The sequence below is a fragment of the Hippopotamus amphibius genome, chromosome 7 (assembly GCF_030028045.1).
Source record: "Hippopotamus amphibius kiboko isolate mHipAmp2 chromosome 7, mHipAmp2.hap2, whole genome shotgun sequence".
NCBI classification, from domain to species: domain Eukaryota; kingdom Metazoa; phylum Chordata; class Mammalia; order Artiodactyla; family Hippopotamidae; genus Hippopotamus; species Hippopotamus amphibius.
This window is the reverse complement of record NC_080192.1, coordinates 129923488-129943788: the sequence shown is the minus strand read 5'-3', so window position 1 is coordinate 129943788 and position 20301 is coordinate 129923488. Positions and strand designations below refer to the sequence as shown.

Genomic DNA, 20301 nt, shown 5'->3' with positions numbered 1-20301 from the left:
ACCAGAGCTCAATGAATTTTATTTCTAGGTATTACGAATATAAAATGTTTGTAAACTTTTTCAATAAAAGATTTGAAGGTAAAATATCATAGTAACTTTAATACATAGTGAGAAGTATTACAGAAATAAGAGAATTAAATGCAAACTGAAAACGTTAAAAATCAGAATTTATAGTTAGAAGGATAAACATATAAATGCAGCCAGAAAAAAATTTTAAAAGACATATAAAATGGGCCTCTCAGGAGATTAAGGGCAAAATGTAATTATGTATTACTTAAGCAGCAGTCTTAAATAGGAATATATATTTAATCACCAGAAGGGCTTCAGTTGTAAAATCAGATCTTCATCTATCGTCTTTTAGAAGTATTTTTCCATTTGGCCTGAAGAGTTGTATTTTCTCTTTTTTTAACCTAGCATTTCTGACTTTTATTATTTCTTAGAGAATAAAATGACAGTCTAACCTCCCTTCTGCTTTTATTTTTTCTTCTCTTTTGTTTTAGTTGTTTGCATAAGTGGCCTTAAATGAGGTAAGAGTGAAGAGACTAGAGCCATCTCTGGAAAACAGTGTTCCCCCATTCCACTGGAAGCTACCCTCCGGAGCCCCCGATTTAACCATATCTGTTTTGAGGACTCATTATGAACAAAGAAGTCTCCCAGGTAGGAACCGTAGCTCTGTTTTTAAAGAGCTTTGTTTCTACAAAAGTATGGTGTGAAAATGATTACTTGTTGACTCTTATTTTTTTTTTATATGACTTATTTTTTATGGAAATATTTGTTTGATCTGAGAAACTTCAAAGTTATTATAAAATATGTGCTGACATCCCTAAATGAAAATGTCAGACAAGTTCTAGGTTATACTTTGCAAACCACTGTAACGCACATTGAAATTAATATCGGTTCAGATCAGTATCTTACAATGAAACCTTCAAGTCCTTAATGAATTAAAAATGGCAGCACACACTACTATGTATAAAATAAATAACTAGTAAGAACCTGGTATATAGCACAGGGAACTGTACTCAATACTCTGTAATGGCCTATATGGGAAAAGAATCTTAAAAAATTAAAAAAAGAATGGATATATGTGTATGTATAACTGATTCACTTTGCTGTACATGTGAAACTAACACATCATTGTAAGTCAACTATACTCCAATGAAAATTAAAAAAAAAAAATGACAGCAGGGAAACTGTACTGAACCATTCCCAGATTTGGTCTATACATTTCTATTATAATTCAGTCATTAGGTCTGTTTATATCTAGTGTCTGTTCTGTACATCTGAGTAGTTTTACATTGTTGTTTTCTAAGAGTTTGTGAGCTAGCTAAAGGAATAGAACTAGTGGTTATCCATGAACATGACAATGGTCATCGCAGCCTGTAGTGAGAAAAATAAACATGCACTAAGCTGAGACTAGAAAGTTGAAGAGTAATCAGAAACTGGTAAACCAAATAAGGGGAAGACTTCCTGCAGGAAGTTTTTAAAAATAATAGACTTTTTAATTGAATTATAACATATATAGATAAAAATCACAAATTTTAAAGATATAACTCTTGAGTTATCATATACTGAACATATTTGTGTAAATGCCATGCAGGTTAAGAAGGAAAACAATATCAGTACCCCAGAAACCACGCCCTCCTCCCCCCAATCTCTGACCCATTGCACACCTACCCACTTTTAAAGGAGGAGACAGTTGTCACCCTGGAGAGTGACCGCTGTCGATTTGGAGGGTGGGGTTTAGCAATCATAGAAGTTAAAGGCAGTTAAATTTGGGTGGCTGACAGCCAGTGCCTGTGTTAGGACTAAATAATGAATTTGGGAGACAGAGGCAAGACTGTGAGTTGGCACAAAACTTTAAAGCAGGTACTGGTGGTGCAGCGTGATTTCAGAAGATAACTCATTTAATCCTGCTACCTCTCTCTTTAAAATCTGCCTGGTTTCCAGAAGAAACATGCTCTAGATTTATGGCTTTTATTAACTGGTGATACATTGTATTTATTAACGTATGTTTTCTGTTGTTTGAAATCAGACTGTTGATTCTCAATGAGGAGAAAGAAATGAGCTCATAAGCATTCCGATTATTAAAAAGTTTTGCAGAGTAGGATGTATTGTAATTAAGAGAAATTTTAATCATGTAGGAGAGTCCTCTTTTTAAGAGTTTTTAGAAGGAAATATTCATACCTCAACTTTATGAAAGAGAAAGGGAGAGAAAATAGAATAATCTAGTGATTGAACTCTGGGTTGGGTGTCTTTTTCTTTAACTCTTTATTCAGTGAGTGACTCTGAGAACGTCATGTTTTCTTCATGTTACAATGAAAGTTTTTAAAAGATTCTCTGTGTTTGAGAACTTTGTAAATAACCACCCATGATTTTTAGATGTGGTATAACTTAATGTCAGCTTTTCTAAAGACTTTCCTAATGAAGAAGCATTTTAGTGTAGAGGTAAAAGCAGAAATTTAGAATCTGTTGTTGTCTTTTCTACTCATCAGTATGTAACTGTAGGTTAGTTATATAAGTTAAAGGCATAGCCAGATTCTGGAACCAAATTACCTGAGAATTAGTAATTTGATTTCCACTTCTGCTCCTTATGATGCTGAGCAGAGTAAGTAACCTCTCTGTACCTTGGTTTCCTCACCTCTAAAATGTACTATAATACTGCCTACCTCATATTTTGAGTAAATGAATTAGTAAGGTTATAAGTAAATAATATAATTTAGATGCTTAGAATGGTGATTGGCACATAGTAAACTCTATGTAAGTGTCAGTCACCATCACTGTTGTCATCATCAGCCCATAGGCTCTGTATTAAGTGACATACAACTGTTGAACTCAGTCAGTGATTCTGTAAAGTGGAGGTGCTAATAATACACACTTCATAGGGCCATTGTGAGGAACCAATGAGTTAATATATGTAAGATACATAAACACTCAGTATATATTATTGCATTGTCATATCCTTTAATTGAATACATATTAATAGGCCTACATTTTTTGGTGAACCTTTCTATTATTTTGTTCCTCTCAAATTCTTTTTTACTACTAACTTTATACTGTAAAAGTGGGAAATAGGCAGGATAGGCATTTTGTATATTCTAAGTAGTCTATAGTCAAAAAGTTTGAGAAGCACTGTATGAGATGGCATTTGCCAGGGTCCCTCTTCTGAAATTTTGTGAGTCTGAATCTCCAGTTTAAAATTTATAAGCGTGATTCTCATGGTTATTATTTTATTGAGAATGCTGGAAAGTGAAATTTGGGTTTCACTTTGGGTTTCACTTGTCTAGAGTTAGTCTTTAGTTGGGTACTGCACTGGAAAGGATATAGCTAGAAAATTAGTGTTTGAGGAGATACTGATGCTGTTTAACCAGCTATTCATCTGAGATGCTTGGGGATTTTGTTTTTTTTTTCATTTTTTCAATGTGTATCAATAAAGTTTTTACCAAATATAAATGGATCAGTTAAGATGACTTAGGTTTAAAGCTGGGCTCTTAAAAATGCATCTCCTTTTTTATGTGTGGTCAGTGAAGATTGTATCTGGAGTTGTATTGTGATTTAATTTATGCCTCTTCTCCTGCAGTTGGGGAGATGATCCTGAAATTAACTGAAGGTTTAACTTGACTTGATCATTTTCTAATGCCCTCAAAATACAATTCCATTATTTTGGCAAATTATTTTGACCCACGCAGCTCTATTATTTTGGTATTACTGCCACCTTATAACATTAAAGATCAAACTTCAGTATGATTTTTTTTATTTTGTTGGTTCATATATGTACATTTAACTACTGTATTTTGAAGTGAGTTTTTGAAATATTTGAGAGAAATTGAATGACTTCTGATCAGAAGCTTAATTCTTTATTTTAGATATTGGAGTAATTTCATATAGTAAATGTAGTTATCTGGTTTTAGATAATCATCTGTGGGTTATCTGTGTCTCATGTTGATCTGCAATCTCCTCTGGCCCCTGCTTCTAGCTGTTTTTCTGCTCCTTAGTATCTGAATCTGTGAAAGAGGGTGAAGTTCATGGAAAGAGACAGACATTGACATTTTTATCACTTCATTTTTGTCTCTGTGACCATCATTTCTTTTTTTAAGGCTATTACCTCTTTGCTAGAATACTATAAATTGTTCTCTCCTGTGCACATGCAAGTAAATATCAAATACTTACATTGTTGTTTATAGTTAAAGATAGCTGTTGTCAGGAAGACTGATTTTAATCTCTTTTTTTTTTAATACCAACATATTTTTCGCAAGTTAGAACAATGTAGAACTGATTTTTGGAAGACATATACATGTATCTGCAATTACCCAATGTCATTTTAAGATAGCTTGGGATCATCTAGCTTTGTAGATTTACAAGGAAGTGTTGAGGGTATTTTTGCCAAATTGTTTTAATAAGATTGCTGCCATAAACATGTTTCATATGCTGACTATTTTTCCTAAATAGGAGTATTTTAACAAGGCAAATGCATATATGTTTATTTCTTATCTTAAAAATTTTTTTATTTTTTTTTTATTTTTTTGGGGGTACATCAGGTTCAGTCATCTGTTTTTATACACATATCCCCGTATTCCCTCCCTTCCTTCTTATCTTAAAAATTTTAAACGTATTTGGTTTTCTTCTTCTCATATATTTGCTAAAAGAAAACAAAAAATACTTTTTTACCTTTTTTCTAAACTTCTTTCCATTTAGAAAAAAAATAATACAAAAAAAGGAAGCATTGTCTCTTGATCTATAACTTTTAGTTATATAAGTTGATCTATAAATTTTTATAGTTGATCTATAAACTCTAAAGTTGATCTATAAACTTTTAGTAGTAAACATAAATTTATTAAATACATTGTTTCAAATATTATATACTTTTAGAAGTTAAGTTGCCAAGTCCTCAATAATGTCTTTATTATTAATAAATTTAAATGAGTTTACACAGGATTTTCTTTTACAAAAAGCACTTTAAAAAAATCTGATATTGTATGGAATCAATGAAATAAGATAAAATGACATCTATTTTTAAGAACTCATTGCTTTCCATCTGTTTCTTTGCCTTTGCTTTTTATTCCTGGTCATAGCAGTTGAGATATGGGCATGTTGTTTATGGCAGAGGCTTATGGGGCAGGGACTCTTCTCTGGGCCAGGGATGACCACCATGAGTTTTGGTTCCTGCTTTGAGGGTTCAGAGAGAATTTCTGTTTCCAGATGTTAAAGGAAATGCTTGTTCATTCATTAGCTTTAAAATATCTGTTTTTCAACAAAAATTAGGAGGCAAACAAAGGAACAAAAACCGTATGGTGTATACACAGGAAAAAATAGCAATCAGTAGAAACTGTCTTAGGAAGCCCAGGCGTTGTACTTATTAAACAAAGAAGAAATAGTAGATAAGTTGAATTTCATCAAAATTAAAAACTTTTGTTCATCAACAGCTACTCTAAAGAAAGTGTAAAGATAACCCACAGAATGGGAGAAAATATTTGCAAATCATATATCTGATAAGGATCTAGACATGAATATAAAGAACTCTTATGACCTCTCAATAAAAAGATAACCCAATTTAAAAATGGGCAAAGGACCTGAATAGACATTTCTCCAGAGATATGCAAATGGCCAATAAGCACATGATGCTCAAAGTCATTAGTAATTGGGGGAATGTAAATCAAAACCATAATGAGATACCATTTCACACCCACTAAGATGGCTATAATTAAAATAAAATTAAAAAAAGCAGAAAATAACTATTTTTGGTGAGGATGTGGAAAATTTGAAACACTTACATTTGCTGGTGAGAACTTAAGATGGTACAGCCACAGTGGAAGACGGTTTGGCAGTTCCTCAAAAAATTAGAGAGTTACAGTATGACCTAGTAGTTTTGTACCCAAGAGAATTGAAAACATGTTCACACAAATATTTGCACATAAATGTTCATAGCAGCATTGTTGTTAAAATAGTCCCAATAATGGAAAACCTAAGTGGCCATCATTTGATGAATAGATAAATAAAATGTGGTATATCCAAAGAATGGGAAATTATTCAACCATAAAAAGGGTAATAGAAATCCTGAAGACCCCATCCTTTCTTATCATATGAGAAAGAATTCAGTTGTCATTGAAATGAAAAGACAAATTGAAAATTTTTTAGAGAACCCTAGGTGTCTAAGGACTCCAGTTTGAGAAACATTATTTATGGCAGTTACCCAATGCAGGAGCTTTTTATTTATCATGATTTTCCTCAGTGATATTATCAGCTTGGGGAGGTTTAACTCAGAGTGTCCCTCTCATCATGTCTGTGCTTCTCTGTGCTAATTGCTTGCTAGCATTTTAAAGTACATTATTAGAGTTGTTTATTAACTAATTACTTATTTTTCAAAGTATGCAATTCTCAGCTAAATCTGGGAGATGAGTGACACATTTCTTATGTAGAAATCTATAATTCAACTGAAATATAAAGCACTGACCTATTTCTTTAGCCCCACCTATTTGGTTTAGTCTAGTCCATTTGAACAGAGGTAGATGTGGTTTCTAGTTCCTAAAACTGCTCTCTAGAGAATGCATGAGATTGTGTATAACTTAGCAACTCTTTTAAAATCAGCAGGGTACTTTTACTTAGAAACCTAACCTCTTTTTTTAAAAGGTGATATGTAAATTGGCTTCCTGAAACCAACATTTCTTTTCTTAATGAACCTTGTTTAGGTTCCCTTACTGCCAAATATAAAGCCATTCCACAAATAGAACAGCTATAAAAGTTTTCACTCATCAGAGACTTTGCATTCCACTGTTTATTGTGTTTTGTAAATAGAAAGCAGGTAATACCAGAATCATATCATCAGCAAATTGTTGGTGACTTTCTCATAGCTTCTTACTATTGGCTCTTATTTTGGTAGGACAGATATTGAATTGCTGTTGAATTCTTGTCTGATGTCTCCTCATCTCCAGAATTTCAGATAAATTTAGCAGATGTCAGTCTTCAGCCAGTAGTCTGAGGTAGCACAGTTTAGGAAATCTTGTTTGAAATCCAGATTTATTTGTTGCTCTAAATTATCCAAACTGTGAGATTGTATTGCTTATGTTTACAGTTGTGTAAATGCAACATGTCTTTGTGTCTGTATTGTACTGTGAAATATTGTAGGAGATTTCTCCAAAATAGATCTTAATCTTTTGAGAGTTAGAAGAGATATTCTCAGATTTCTAGACCAAGAAGGCAGTTGTTGTTTTTTGTTTTTTTGTTTTTTTCATTGAAAACAGGGGAACAAGGATTAGAGAAAAGAATTCCAAAATGAAAGATTCCAGAAAATATTTAATTATAAAAAATCTTAAATATTCTTTAAAAAGTTTAAATGTCATATTAGTAAAATAATCACTTTTGATTTATCACCTATTTTATTTTTTGTTGTTGTTGTTGTTTTGTTTTAAGCTCTTTGTTGGAATATAATTGCTTTACACTCTTATACCAGCTTTTGAGGTACACCAAAGTGAATCAGCTGTATCTATACATATATCCCCATATCCCCTCCCTCCCGCGACTCCCTCCCACCCTCCCTGTCCTGGTCCTCTAAGTCATCACCCATCATCGAGTTGATCTCCCTTTGTTATACAGCAACTTCCTACTAGCTATCTATTTTATAGTTGGTAGTGTATGTATGTCAGTGCTACTCTCTCACTTCGTCTCTGCTTCCCCTTCACCCCCTGCCCCCCCAACCCCATGTCCTCCAGTCCATTCTCTGCATCTGCCTCCTTATTCTTGCCCTGTCACTAGGTTCATCAGTACCTTTTTTTTTTTTTTAGATTCCGTATATATGAGTTAGCATACAGTATTTGTTTTTCTCTTTCTGGCTTATTTCACTCTGTATGACAGACTCTCGGTCTATCCACCTCATTACATATAGCTCCATTTCATTCCTTTTTATGGCTGAGTAATATTCCATTGTATATATGTGCCACATCTTCTTTATCCATTCATCTGTTGATGGGCATTTCGGTTGCTTCCATGTCCTGGCTATTGTAAATAGTGCTGCAGTGAACATTATGGTACATGTTTCTTTTTGGATTATGGTTTTCTCTGGGTATATGCCCAGGAGTGGGATTACTGGATTATATAGTAGTTCTATTTTTAGTTTTTTAAGGACCCTCCCAATTGTTTTCCATAGTGGCTGTACCAGCTTGCATTCCCACCAACAGTGCAGGAGCGTTCCCTTTTCTCCACACCCTTTCCAACATTTGTTGTTTCCAGATTTTGTGATGATGGCCATTCTGACCGGTGTGAAGTGATACCTCATTGTGGCTTTGACTTGCATTTCTCTAATGATTAGTGATGTTGAACATCTTTTCATGTGTTTGTTGGCCATCTGCATGTCTTCTTTGGAGAAATGTCTATTTAGGTCTTCCACGCATTTGTGGATTGGGTTATTTGCTTTGTTGATATTAAGCTGCATGAGCTGCTTGTATATTTTGGAGGTTAATCCTTTGTCTGTTGCTTCATTGGCATGTATTTTCTCCCATTCTGAGGGTTGCCTTCTTGTCTTGTTTATGGTTTCTTTCGCTGTGCAAAAGCTTTTAAGTTTCATGAGGTCCCATTTGTTTATTCTTGATTTTATTTCCATTATTCTAGGAGGTATCACCTATTTTAGTTTCTATATCTTTTATTTATTTTTTTAAACTAAATTTTTTATTAGTTATCTATTTTATACATATTAGTGTATGTATGTCAATCCCAGTCTTCTCTATCTTTTAGACATTATGTTACATTTGGATATACAATAAAAAGATCTAGTAACTGTTTTTGAGTTCACAATCTAGAAGAGGAGACAAACAAGAGAATTATAATTATATAGCATATTATCATAAGAAATATATGCCCAGGAGTACTTGGAGAGCCAGTAGAATTCAGATGGGTAAATTCTTAGATAGGTATAACCTAACGTCTTAGGAGGCAGAGAAGATGGGCAGCTAAGTAAAGATGAGCATTAAGTAGGAGTTAGTTAACTCTTTTCTTTTGGATTTCAGCAAACTCTAAAGTCTTATCTTTCTTTTTCTTTCCTGTTCATCATTTTCTTCTCTCTTTTGTTTCTACTTTTGTTGAAAAAGTTAGAGTTGATTCTCTAAATTCATTATTATGAATTTATCACATAATTTCATTTTTTGTTTTAATAAAATTTGGAATATATTTATATTTTGTTTCTGTGTAAAAAAATAAAATTAAGTGGCTTCTTTACTTCTGCGATATTTGGTTAACCTCACTTATGTTTCTGTGACTCTCCATAGGAAAAGAAGGTAGCAGTCTTATTCATTATAATAATATATCACTTAGCTGATTATTCTTGTTTTGTTTTTGAGAATGGATGCTAACAAAACCATTATCAAGTCTTTCATCTTTTTTTGTTGTGCTGGTTGTGGTTGCAAGTCTGGCATATTTACCTTTGCATTGAGGTTATCTACCCTTAAATTGTAATTATTTTCCTTGTCCTATAGATCCTTCTCCCCCCCCCACCCCGAAAAGAGGTTCAATAAATGTTTTTCTGTGATGACATTGATCCATAATGCAGCTCATCTCGTTTATTTATCATTAATAGAAATCTGGAACTTAAAAATCCATCATGTTTTATACATGTTGAATTTGAGGTGACAGTGGGATATCCAAATGGAAATGTCCATTTAACAGCTGGAAACTTATTTAGATACGAAATTACTGAGATAAGAAAGATTGTGCTTATCCTTCACGGAGAAAGTCTTTGAATGAAAATCAGACCTTGTCATTCCTCTATTCTTAACCCCTCCAGTGATTGGCTAATTCACTCAGCGTAAAGCTAAGGACTTTAAAATGGTTTCAGCCAACACCTTACATGATGCAGCTTTATCTCCTGCTCCTCACTACCCAGTTTTACCCACACTGATCTCTTTCGTGTTTCTTAAAAAGCATAGTATGTTCCGCCCTTGAGGCTATATGGCCCTTCCCCTGCCAGGAGCACTGTTCTTCCAGATGTCATTCTCTCTTCCTCAGGTCCTTCAGGCCTTCACTCACATCTCACCTTCTCATTGAGGCCCTTCCTGATTACTTAAAATTGTTGCACCGCTCCTTCCCTAAACCTAAGCCTTTGTTTTTGCCTTATTTTCCTCCATAGCACTTATCACATTCTAATATACTCTATAATTTACTTTTTAATTTTGTCTTTCTCTCTCACAAGAGTGAAACTCTGTGAGGGCAATGATTTTTGTAAGTTTCATGTACAATTGTATTCCTACTACCTAGAACAGAAGCTGGCATGTAGTAGTAGCTCAATAAATACTTGTTGCTGAGTTAAGTTGGGCTACCCACATTGAGATCAACTTAACGTTTCTGACTAATGCTTACCTTTGCTGGGAAGATGGGATATTACCAAGGATTTTATTTTTAAAGTCTTTCTTTAGTGTTGAAACTACAATTAATATATATAGTCTATATGTGTATATGGGGACCATATGTAGTATATAACATATATAATCTGCTTATATATAGATTATATTGGTTGGACTAAACTTGATTGGACAGACATTTACTCACTCATTCACCAAATTCTAAAATGGACACACAATAAATGGGAGCTGATGCAAACTTTGTATATTACATTGAGGGGTGAATGTTGTCCTGTGGGCAGTGAGGATTTAGGGAAGGGTTTTAAGCAAGAGATTGACGTGATCAGACTTATGTTTTTGATAGCCTACTTTGGTGGCTCAGGGAGACTACCTGGGAAGCTGTTTTACTAGTTCAGCAACAGGTAAGAGGAGAATGTAAGGAAGGGATGGATTTTGGAAATTTTTAGGAAATAAAAATTGACACATCTTAGTGTTTGCTTGCATGTGGGGTATGAGAGAAGAGCTTAGAATGACTCCATTGTACCAACTGAATGAAAAAAAAATGCATGAGGAGGAGATGTTAAGTTCATTTGGAAAGTTGAATTGGAGGTGCCAGTGTGACATCTGGATAGAGTTATCTGGCAAAGAGTGGGGTTATAGGTCTGAGACCCAGGAGATCTGGGCTAGAGATGGAGATTCGGGAGTAATTGGTGTAGAGGGTTGTTTTTGAAGCCATGTTGAGTGAGTGATGTCACCCCAGAATACTGTATAGTATGAGGGGAAAGAAGGCCTAGGACATTAGAACCATGAGGAAATCTAACGCTGAAGAATTGAGCAAAAGGTACTGAGAATAAGGTAAGTAGAAAACCACATTGATTCTACTTATCTCCCAGGTTATGATGTAAACATCACTTCTTCAGAGAAGCCTCAGTTGATCGCCCAATTAAAAATAGGTCTCCTTTGTTGTTTTTCTCTGTGAACTCTGTTCTTTTATGTTATGACTTTTATCACTATAGAAAATTACCTATTATTTTTGTGTTTTACTTGTTTATTTCCCCCACTCCAGAAGGGCAGGAACCTCAACTTTGCTGTCCATGATTTTCTCAGCTCCTAGTACAGTGCCTGAGACATGGTAGATGCTTGATTTATTTGTTAAGTAAGTGAAGGAAGTGTGGGGTCATGGAAGTCAATGGATGACAGTGTTTCCAGAAGCAAAGTTTCAGATGCTGCTCCAAGCAGTCCAGTAAAATAATAGTAATAATAGTTAGCATTTATTGAGCATTAACGAATGAAGGAATGGAAAGTGTCCATTGTATTTATTGATGAGGAAGTATGGGATGAGTTATCCACTGAGTGAACACTACCCCCGTCATAGAGGTCTTGGTCTAAAGGGGAGATAACAGTAAGCAACATTCTCTAGGAACCTACAGTGCACTCTGTACATGCACTATTCGTTCAGTGCTCACAACAGATCTAAAGGTAGGTAAATATAGTTATTATCCTAATATTACAGATGAGGAAATAGTTTAAGGAGATTAAGCATTTTGCCCAAGAATAGGCAGGTAGTTTTTAAACAGGGCCTTTCTGACGCTAATGACCATGCTTTTAACCACCATGTTCCAGTAGAGGAATCAAGCTCATTCTTCATCAGGGAAGTGTTATCTTGAAAATGCCATTTGAGAGGAATGGTTTTGCTGCTGTTTATAGGACACAGAAGTGAGAATGACTGGAATTGAGAAACAAGATAGAGGGATCTTGCATGAATCTAGAATGAGGTATTTGCTTCCAAACAAGGATCATAACTGTATCTGAGAATGAAGAAGGAGGGGGCTTTGTAAGATCTCTTGTTAATGAAGAATTGACAGGCCGTGAATACCGATACAAAATGAGTAAGAAATAATTACAAGATTGCAGTCCTAGGAGTTGGAAATTTTCATGACCTATACTTCTAATATGGAGAAATTAGAAATGTGCCTTTTTGGTTACATGGAATAATAAACTCATAATTAGAGTTCTAGGTATTATTTTTATACTGAAAATGTGATATGACAATCTTTGGTATTGAGAAAGAGCTAGAGACAGAGTAAGTTTTAGGACTAGAGAAAAAGGATTTACTCAGATATGTTAATTAAAACCATGTGAGAAATTCTTATGAGTCTTAACTTTACAAGCATGGCTGCTAACATGTAGCACTGTAGTTATTTAATAATTTTAGAATTTAAGGAAAAGTTAAAGGTTTTTCCCATTTAACAAGAATTTCCTCTCCTTTTACAAGGGTAGGTGAAATGAAAGAGAGGGAGAGGTGTGTTGTTTGGCATTAATAAAGTCTAAGTGGTAGTGATGAATATAAGGCCAGAGATAAGATTCCGAGTTTCATTAGAGATTCTGTAGAGAATAGTGGTTGATAGGGACAGATCAGAAGAGATCTTTAAGTGCAGTCACTAGCTGGCACAACATGTAAGAGAGAGACCTTGGCGGCATGCTGGGGGAAATGACTTTGTGTTCTCTGGCATCTATACTAAGATCCTAACATAGACTAAACATTTGATCTTTGTCGCCTGACTGCATAAACACGAGGTTAGGAGTGTGGAATTCAAAGTTGGTAAGTACAGTTCAAAACCCAAATCTAGTTCATCACTTTAACTTTAATCATATATGTATTTTTTCTTTTCCTATCAATATAAAATCCCAAACCTTATGAGTAAAAGTTAAGTCCTTTTCACAATAGTCTAAAATAAATAAGTATGAAAAATAATTTCTCTGACTCTCAGTTACATAGTCAGTTTTTACATTTACATATGAAGTGGTTTTTTTCTCTTAAAAAATCTCATTGTCTATTTAATTATTCTAACAATATTTTCATCCTAATTAATCTCTATGATTTTATAAAGGATGACTAACTTTATTTTACAGGTATAGAAAAGGAAGTGTAGAAATATTAAATAGCTGATGACTCCTCTGCTTTTATATAAATGTGGATGCTTTTATGATGGCTGTAATTATTCATTGAGAGACTACAGTGTTTAGATATTTTCTAACATAAGGAAGCTTCCTATTCCCTTATAGTTGGAAAGTTCATTAGGGTAGACTTCTTACTGTTTTTCTTCCTTTTTAGGTGTGAAGTTTTTCAACATGAGTGGCCTTGGGGACAGTTCATCTGACCCTGCTAACCCAGACTCACATAAGAGAAAAGGATCACCATGTGACACACTAGCATCAAGGTAGGAACGGTCTTTTTCTTAGTCTGTTTCTGGCAGAACTGCTCTATCATTTTCATTGTCACTTTAGAGCTTTTGCTTCGTCTACTCCAAGTTTACCAGCCTTCCCTAAGGCCCTCATACTCAAACCATGTTCTCTTCCTTCCACAGGGCCTTTACACATGCTGCTTCCTCAACCAGCTTGCTCTCTAGATTTCCTGTAGTCAACACCTATGCATTCTCCAAATATCAATTTAGTCATTACATTCTTAAAGGGAGCCTTCTCTTCCTCCCATTAATTATTAGGTCAAATCTCCCCCATTTGTATCTATTTCACACATATTTTTAGGGCTATAATCCGTAATTTCAGGTTTTTACTAGTTTGTGTGCTTATTTCATGGGTTCCCTGGCTTCTGTACTGCATGCTAAGCTGCCATTTGGTAAGAACTTTGTCCTTGCTCACCATTTTATCCCTAGTTCCTAGCACAATGCGTAGCTTATGAATAGTAAGGAGACAGAAAATATTTGTCAAATGAATAAATAAATCCATTGTGCATCTATAACTGCTATGTCAGTCATTATGGTATTAGTGGAACAAAGAAATAAATTGTTAATATCGGGATTTTAAAGAATGACTGTTCGTGGAATTAAAGATTTGTGTGTTAATAGGAATGTGGTCATTTTAAATGGGCAAAAGAGAGTTATTGCATAGGATACTCTAATAAATGCCAGATAGAGAAGGAAACTCAATCAGATCAAAACAGTAGCTTCCTATCTGAGAGAAGAGTGGAGATTTTATTCCATTCACCTTCAAGGATCTGGAGCAAGGTTTCTCAGCCTCCACACTGTTGACATTGTGGAGAAGATAATTCTGTGTTGTGGGAAGCTATCCCGTATGTTGTAGGATGTTTAGCAGTATCCCTGGCTTCTACACATTACATGCCAAATAGCATCTTTATATCAGTTATGATAACTGAAATGTCCTACCAGTTGTGATAACCAAAAATGTCTCCAAACATTGTCAAATATCCCTGGGGACAGGGAAAGCAGTATGGCCCCCTGTTGATAATCATTGATCTAGAGCGTGAAACGGCAGAAGACTCTTCTGTCATTGGATTACATGCTTTTTTCTCATGGGGGAACAGAGACATAATTTTTACAAGAGAGTGCCAGGGCTTCAGACTGGGTAAAGAAAAGTGACTACTGCTCTTAATTAGTTCAGAGAACTGTTACTGAGTGATAATAACCTAAGTACTCAAATCATTGGTAAATTTCCAGATGCTAGGAGGAATGCTGATATCAAGATATAACTCAGTTTGTGTTGTCAGAGTTAATGTTCTTGTTTATTTCTATATATGTCAGTCCTTCTTAAGAATAAATAAATAAATCTATTGTATTTTACTTTGTTTTTATTTGGGGAAAATTTTTTAATCTATAAAAGAATAGAGACTAGGAAACTATGTATACCCACCATACATAATTGATAATATTTTGTCAGATTCTTAGAATTTATTAATATATTATTGTATTTGAAGTTTTGTTTAAACAAAAGTAGTAAGATGGTTAATGATAAAATTAATTTGTCTCTAATTCTTTCAGTCTGTTTTTAATGATTATGTATATATAGGTGTCTGTGAACAATATGGAATGGTTTATTAAATTTGTAGATTGGGAATCCCCTGGCAGTTCCAGTGGTTAGGATTCCAGGCTTTCACTGCTGGGGGCCCAGGTTCGATCCCTGGTCAGGGAACTAAGATCCTGCAAGCCACATCCCGCTGCCAAAAAAATAAACAAACAAATCCTTCTTTCTTTTGTGGAAAAAGATTTATATATTATATAACACTGTATATATTTTTCTACAGTATACTTTTCAGCATGGATCTTTAGACATAAAGATATATAGATTTATTCAGTTCTATAACTTTATTTATTTATTTATTTATTTATTGGCTGTGTTGGGTCTTTGTTGCTGCACACGGGCTTTCTCTAGTTGCGGCAAGCGGGGGTTACTCTTCATTGTGGTGCGCAAGCACCTCATTGCTGTGGCTTCTCTTGTTGCGGAGCGCGGGCTCTAGGTGTGCAGACTTCAGTAGTTGAGGCACATGGGTTCAATAGTTGTGGCTCACGGACTCTAGAGCATAGGCTCAGCAGTTGTGGCACACGGGCTTAGTTGCTCCACGTCATGTGGGATCTTCCTGGAGCAGGGCTTGAACCCTTGTCCCCTGCATTGGCAGGCGGATTCTTAACCACTGCGCCACCTAGGAAGTCCCAGTTCTGTTAACTTTGGATAAATATTGTATTACATGAATATACCATATTTGAAAAATCTGTTTCCCTACAGATAGACATTTCCTATGGGTAAACAACCTTTTTGTTACACATTTTCATTTTTACAGCCAGCACTACAGTAAACATGAACATCCTTATACACACCTGTTTTATATGTAGGAGTTTCTTTAGGATCTGTGTGCATTTTTATGCTAAGTGAGTAATTACCACATTGTTCAAATGACAAGCAATGAGAGTTCCTTTTTTCTCTCATCTTTACCTGCACTATTTTCTCCTTACTTTAACTTTTGCCAGTCTGATGGGTGTGGGGTTACAATTTTAAGTACATTTCCCTGATAACTAGATAAGTTGATCATGATTTTTGTTTTTATTGCTCTTTATATTTGCCCCTTCTGTGAATATCCTGGTTGTATCTTTTGCCCATATTTCTGCTGGGTAGTTTTTATTTGAAAGAGTTATTTTTTAATTTTCTAGTTAAATTTTTACTTTTTTTTTTGCTTACATTTGATGCAAATATCTTCTCCTAATCTGTTGACATACCTTATTAGAACCTAGGATTTTCATGTGTCAAGTTTTTTAGGGTCTTAAGAATTTTTTTCCTCTACTTTAAGGCCTTAAGTGTATTTTTATATATTTTCTTCTAATATGCATTTACAGTTTTAATTAATCAAGGGTTTATTTTTGTGCATGATATAATGTAAGGACCTAAAATTTTTTTCCTATATACAGTAGAATGTCAGTGGCTATAACTATATCCTTTCCCTTGCTTTTGTGCTCTTACCTTTATCAGAGACCAAGTTACTGCATAGATAGGAATCTGATCCGAGCTTTCATATGACAATTACCTTGGTATCTGATGGGGCAAGTCACTCTTCCTTGTTATTTTTCAAAATTGTTTTGCCTACTCTTGGTCCTTTACTCTTCCATACAAATTTTAAAGTCGGTTTTTTAAGTTTCCCTTGATTTTTTTCCTTGCTGGGATTTGGATTAGAATTCCATTTGCTTTTATAAATTAAATTGGGGAGAACTGACATTTTTGTGTTCTAGATTCTAGATTCTAGACTGTTCTTACTTGTGAATGTAAAGGCTTTTCATTTATTCAAGTCTTCATTGTTCTTAAATAGGAGTTTATAATTTTCCCCTTTAATGTCTAGCCCATCTTTAGTTAGATATATTCCAGGGTACCATAGAATTTTTATTGGTTTTAAGAATATGATTTTGTCTATTGCATTTTCTAATTGGCAGTTATTAGTATATAGGAATGCCAGTGATTTGGGAGTATTGATCTCATACCCATCCACTGTTCTGAGCTTTCTTTGTTTTAATGGTTTTTATCTGTAGATCTTCTTTGATGTGTGTGTGTGTGCGCGTGCGCACGCGTGCATAATCACATCATTACAAATATCAAAATTTTTATATATTTTTCTCTTCTTAGTTGTCTTAAAGATTATCCTTGCACATTCGCTTTAAAAACATTTGAAAACATCATCTCCTTCAAGTTTATAGGTATGGGCTTCAGTTTCAATTAAGTGACTTTTTTTATATGGTTAACTAAAAATTTGTGATTTTGAAATTGATGAGTTCATACATGATTACCACCTTATAATGTTTCTTTTGGTTTTGTTATTATATGCTGACTCCCCAAACAGATTGCAATCTAATTAATCATGAAGAGCATATGTTACACCTCCGGGTATTGCCAGCCCTGTGTGCAAGAGCTCTAGGTAGGGGAGTTTCTCAGTAATTGTTTGGTGGGGTGAAACATCTCAAATTTCCTTCTTGTTACCTCTTCATTTCTTAACTCTTCTAGGAGAATGAGCATTAAACTGCCAGTCTTTAAATGGTGGGTAGCTGTGTCTTGTGCTTATTTAACATTTCCAATTCAGTTCAACAAATGCTTTATTAAATGCCTACTGTTCAGCCAGCACCATGTGCATGATGTTTTAAGAATGTAAGTATGAAACATATTTCCTGTCTTCAAGGAGCTTACAGGTCAGGTCATGCCACTCATTCTGTTTCTTAAACCCCTCTGGGCTCTCTCTTCCCCTGAAAATAAATAATCATAAAGTGATGATAATAACATTTTTTAAGCTAATAGTATATGGCAGGAACTCTACGAAGCACTTTACATGTATCATCTTGTTTAATCCTCACAGAACCCTAGGAGGTTATTAATGTCATTATCCCTATTTTACAGATAAAGAAATGAAAGCTTAGAGAAGTTATATTGCTGTTAAGTAACTTGTCCAGGGTTACTTAGCTAGTACATGAGAGGAAGTTATGCAATCTACCATCCTCTTTATTATGGTATATGCAAGAGCCCTTGTGATCTGGCCCAGACCTCATCTCTTGCCCTTTTGTTTCTAATCATCTATAGTTCAATCATCTTGAACTGCTTATTTTCACTCTCACTTTTACCTTTGAAAACACTGTTTTTTTTTTCTTTTAAGAAACCAGTCTCTCCCTACTGCTGGGTTTTAGGTATCTCATTCTCTAGGTCTAGTACTTCCATAGCATTATGAACTTGTCAAATAGTATTTTCTTTGTTCTCCCACTTATCTGATTTACTCCTGGATCATCAGGACATGGTACATGGTTATCTGGCATGTAATAAAAGTACAGGAGCATTTGCTGAAAAGGCTAGTAAGGAGAAAAAAAGATACATAAGAAGTTAACTCATAGTAGCATTAACTAGCATGTATGTAGTATAAATGGAAGTAAAGTGGGTTAGTGAGAGGAGGAATGTAGGTGGCCCAAAGTAATGAATACTTCTTTTCTATTAAGGTAGAATTTTTTTTGTCATCTCCACCCTTCTTTCAGTTCTAACTTTATTTAAGTAAATCTGCTCTCATTTTCTATTCTTGCTTATTAGTTACTTCATTCGTGGCAGTTTTCCTACTCTCATTCTTAGGTCACTTTATAGTTACCTCACCATCTCATCACTTTTAGCTTCTTGCTTCCTTTGTCACCTCTCTCTCTGATCCTGCCAAATTCTATTACTTTTATTTTTCTTTTATTCTACAGTGGTTTTGAGAACTTCAGTTTTACATAAAAGTTAATGTGAAAAACAAATTTGAAGGTTCCATCAAGTGAATCCAGTTTACTCCAGTTGGAATTTAGACCCATAGATTTAAACAAATTGTACTTTAGACTGAATCTACTGAGTAAGTCTAGTATCAGTTTCTCTAAGATAAAGTCAGATGTCCTCCATAACATTATCAGCTTACAGAGTTGGAGTTCTCTAAAACAGTGTGTGTGTGTGTGTGTGTGTGTGTGTGTGTGTGTGTGTTATGTTATTCATTTTCTTCATGCCTCATTTTTATTGCCTTGGTGTGAAATTTGTCAGAATATCTTGCTGTATGTACTTGGCTGTGAACGTCGTGGATAAAAGTTTTAGTCAGTAAAATGGAATTAATTCTTCAATAATGAAAGATTTAAAAGTTAAACACAGAATGTGTGATTGTGATAGTTTTAAAATTTGGTTTTGTTTTGGGATGTGTACTATTTTGTAGTATTTTGTCTTATGTAGATAAATACATTTGATTAGTTAACTTGGTTCTTTTCAGCTTACTATGCTATGTAAAAGCTATTGCTTTTATAGTTTTTTTTAAATTATGAAAAGTAAAAGATACTTTAATTATTACCAGTTAAAAGCTTTTTAGCAACTGATCTTTCCCTCTTTTCACCTCTTTTTTTCCTACCATTTTTATATGCAGTCGAATGATTTTGGTTGCTGCTTATAAAACTAAGAGCTACTTGTGACCAAGTTTTCTTATTATGTTAACTTGATAATAGAAAAATTCATTTAAAGTAATACTTCACTGTCTTTGTATGTATTATATAAAGCAAGGTGCCTGATGACTTGGTTAAAAAAACAAAGGGTAAAGACTGGAAAACAAAAATGAACAATATTCAATTAATACATTTAAGTGAATGTAAAGTGTTAGTTGTTTGCACTATTATCCTTTGTTCTCATTATTTTGCTTTAAGATAAATTGAGTTGGATTTTATTTATTTCATTAATGAGAGCTTATAAGTAGATTTTTTTTCTATTTCTTTACAGCAGAGTTGTATACAAAAGACAGTGTTCTCTGCACCTTTGTCTCCAATTATTGATTTACTGTTATTTTTATTTTACTTTTTGAATGAGTGCTTTTTTCTTTTTGATGAGGACCAACTAATGGTCTAATCATTTTAAGAGTCAAGACTTTATCAAATTTCTAATTATAATTTATTTGAACTCTGGTATAGTCTGCCTGCTCAATTTACAACAAACTTATTTGAAAATTCAGATTTTCTGTTTTAAGGAATTATTATTTAGAACATCTAATAATTTCAGATGCAACTAGTATATGTACTGTCTGCTTCTTTTTTTATTTTTATTTTTTTTAATTTTTTTGGGGGTACACCAAGTTCAATCATCTGTTTTTATACACATATCCCCGTATTCCCTCCCTTCCTTGACTCCCCCCCCTCGAGTCCCCCCCACCCTCCCC

The 20301-nt window shown here is 34.2% G+C and overlaps 1 protein-coding gene across 9 annotated transcripts in view; it reads left to right on the top strand.

Annotated features, from left to right (window-relative positions):
• The window catches only part of NCOA1 (nuclear receptor coactivator 1), a 262341-nt gene that overhangs the window by 153559 nt on the left and 88481 nt on the right, over positions 1–20301 (top strand). For all 9 annotated transcript variants that reach the window (XM_057740985.1, XM_057740992.1, XM_057740990.1 and 6 more), the window contains 2 exons: positions 501–657; positions 13435–13540. In XM_057740985.1, the coding sequence (XP_057596968.1) occupies positions 13452–13540 (89 nt within the window). In that variant the 5' untranslated portion in view covers positions 501–657; positions 13435–13451. The remainder of the gene's footprint in view (positions 1–500; positions 658–13434; positions 13541–20301) is intronic.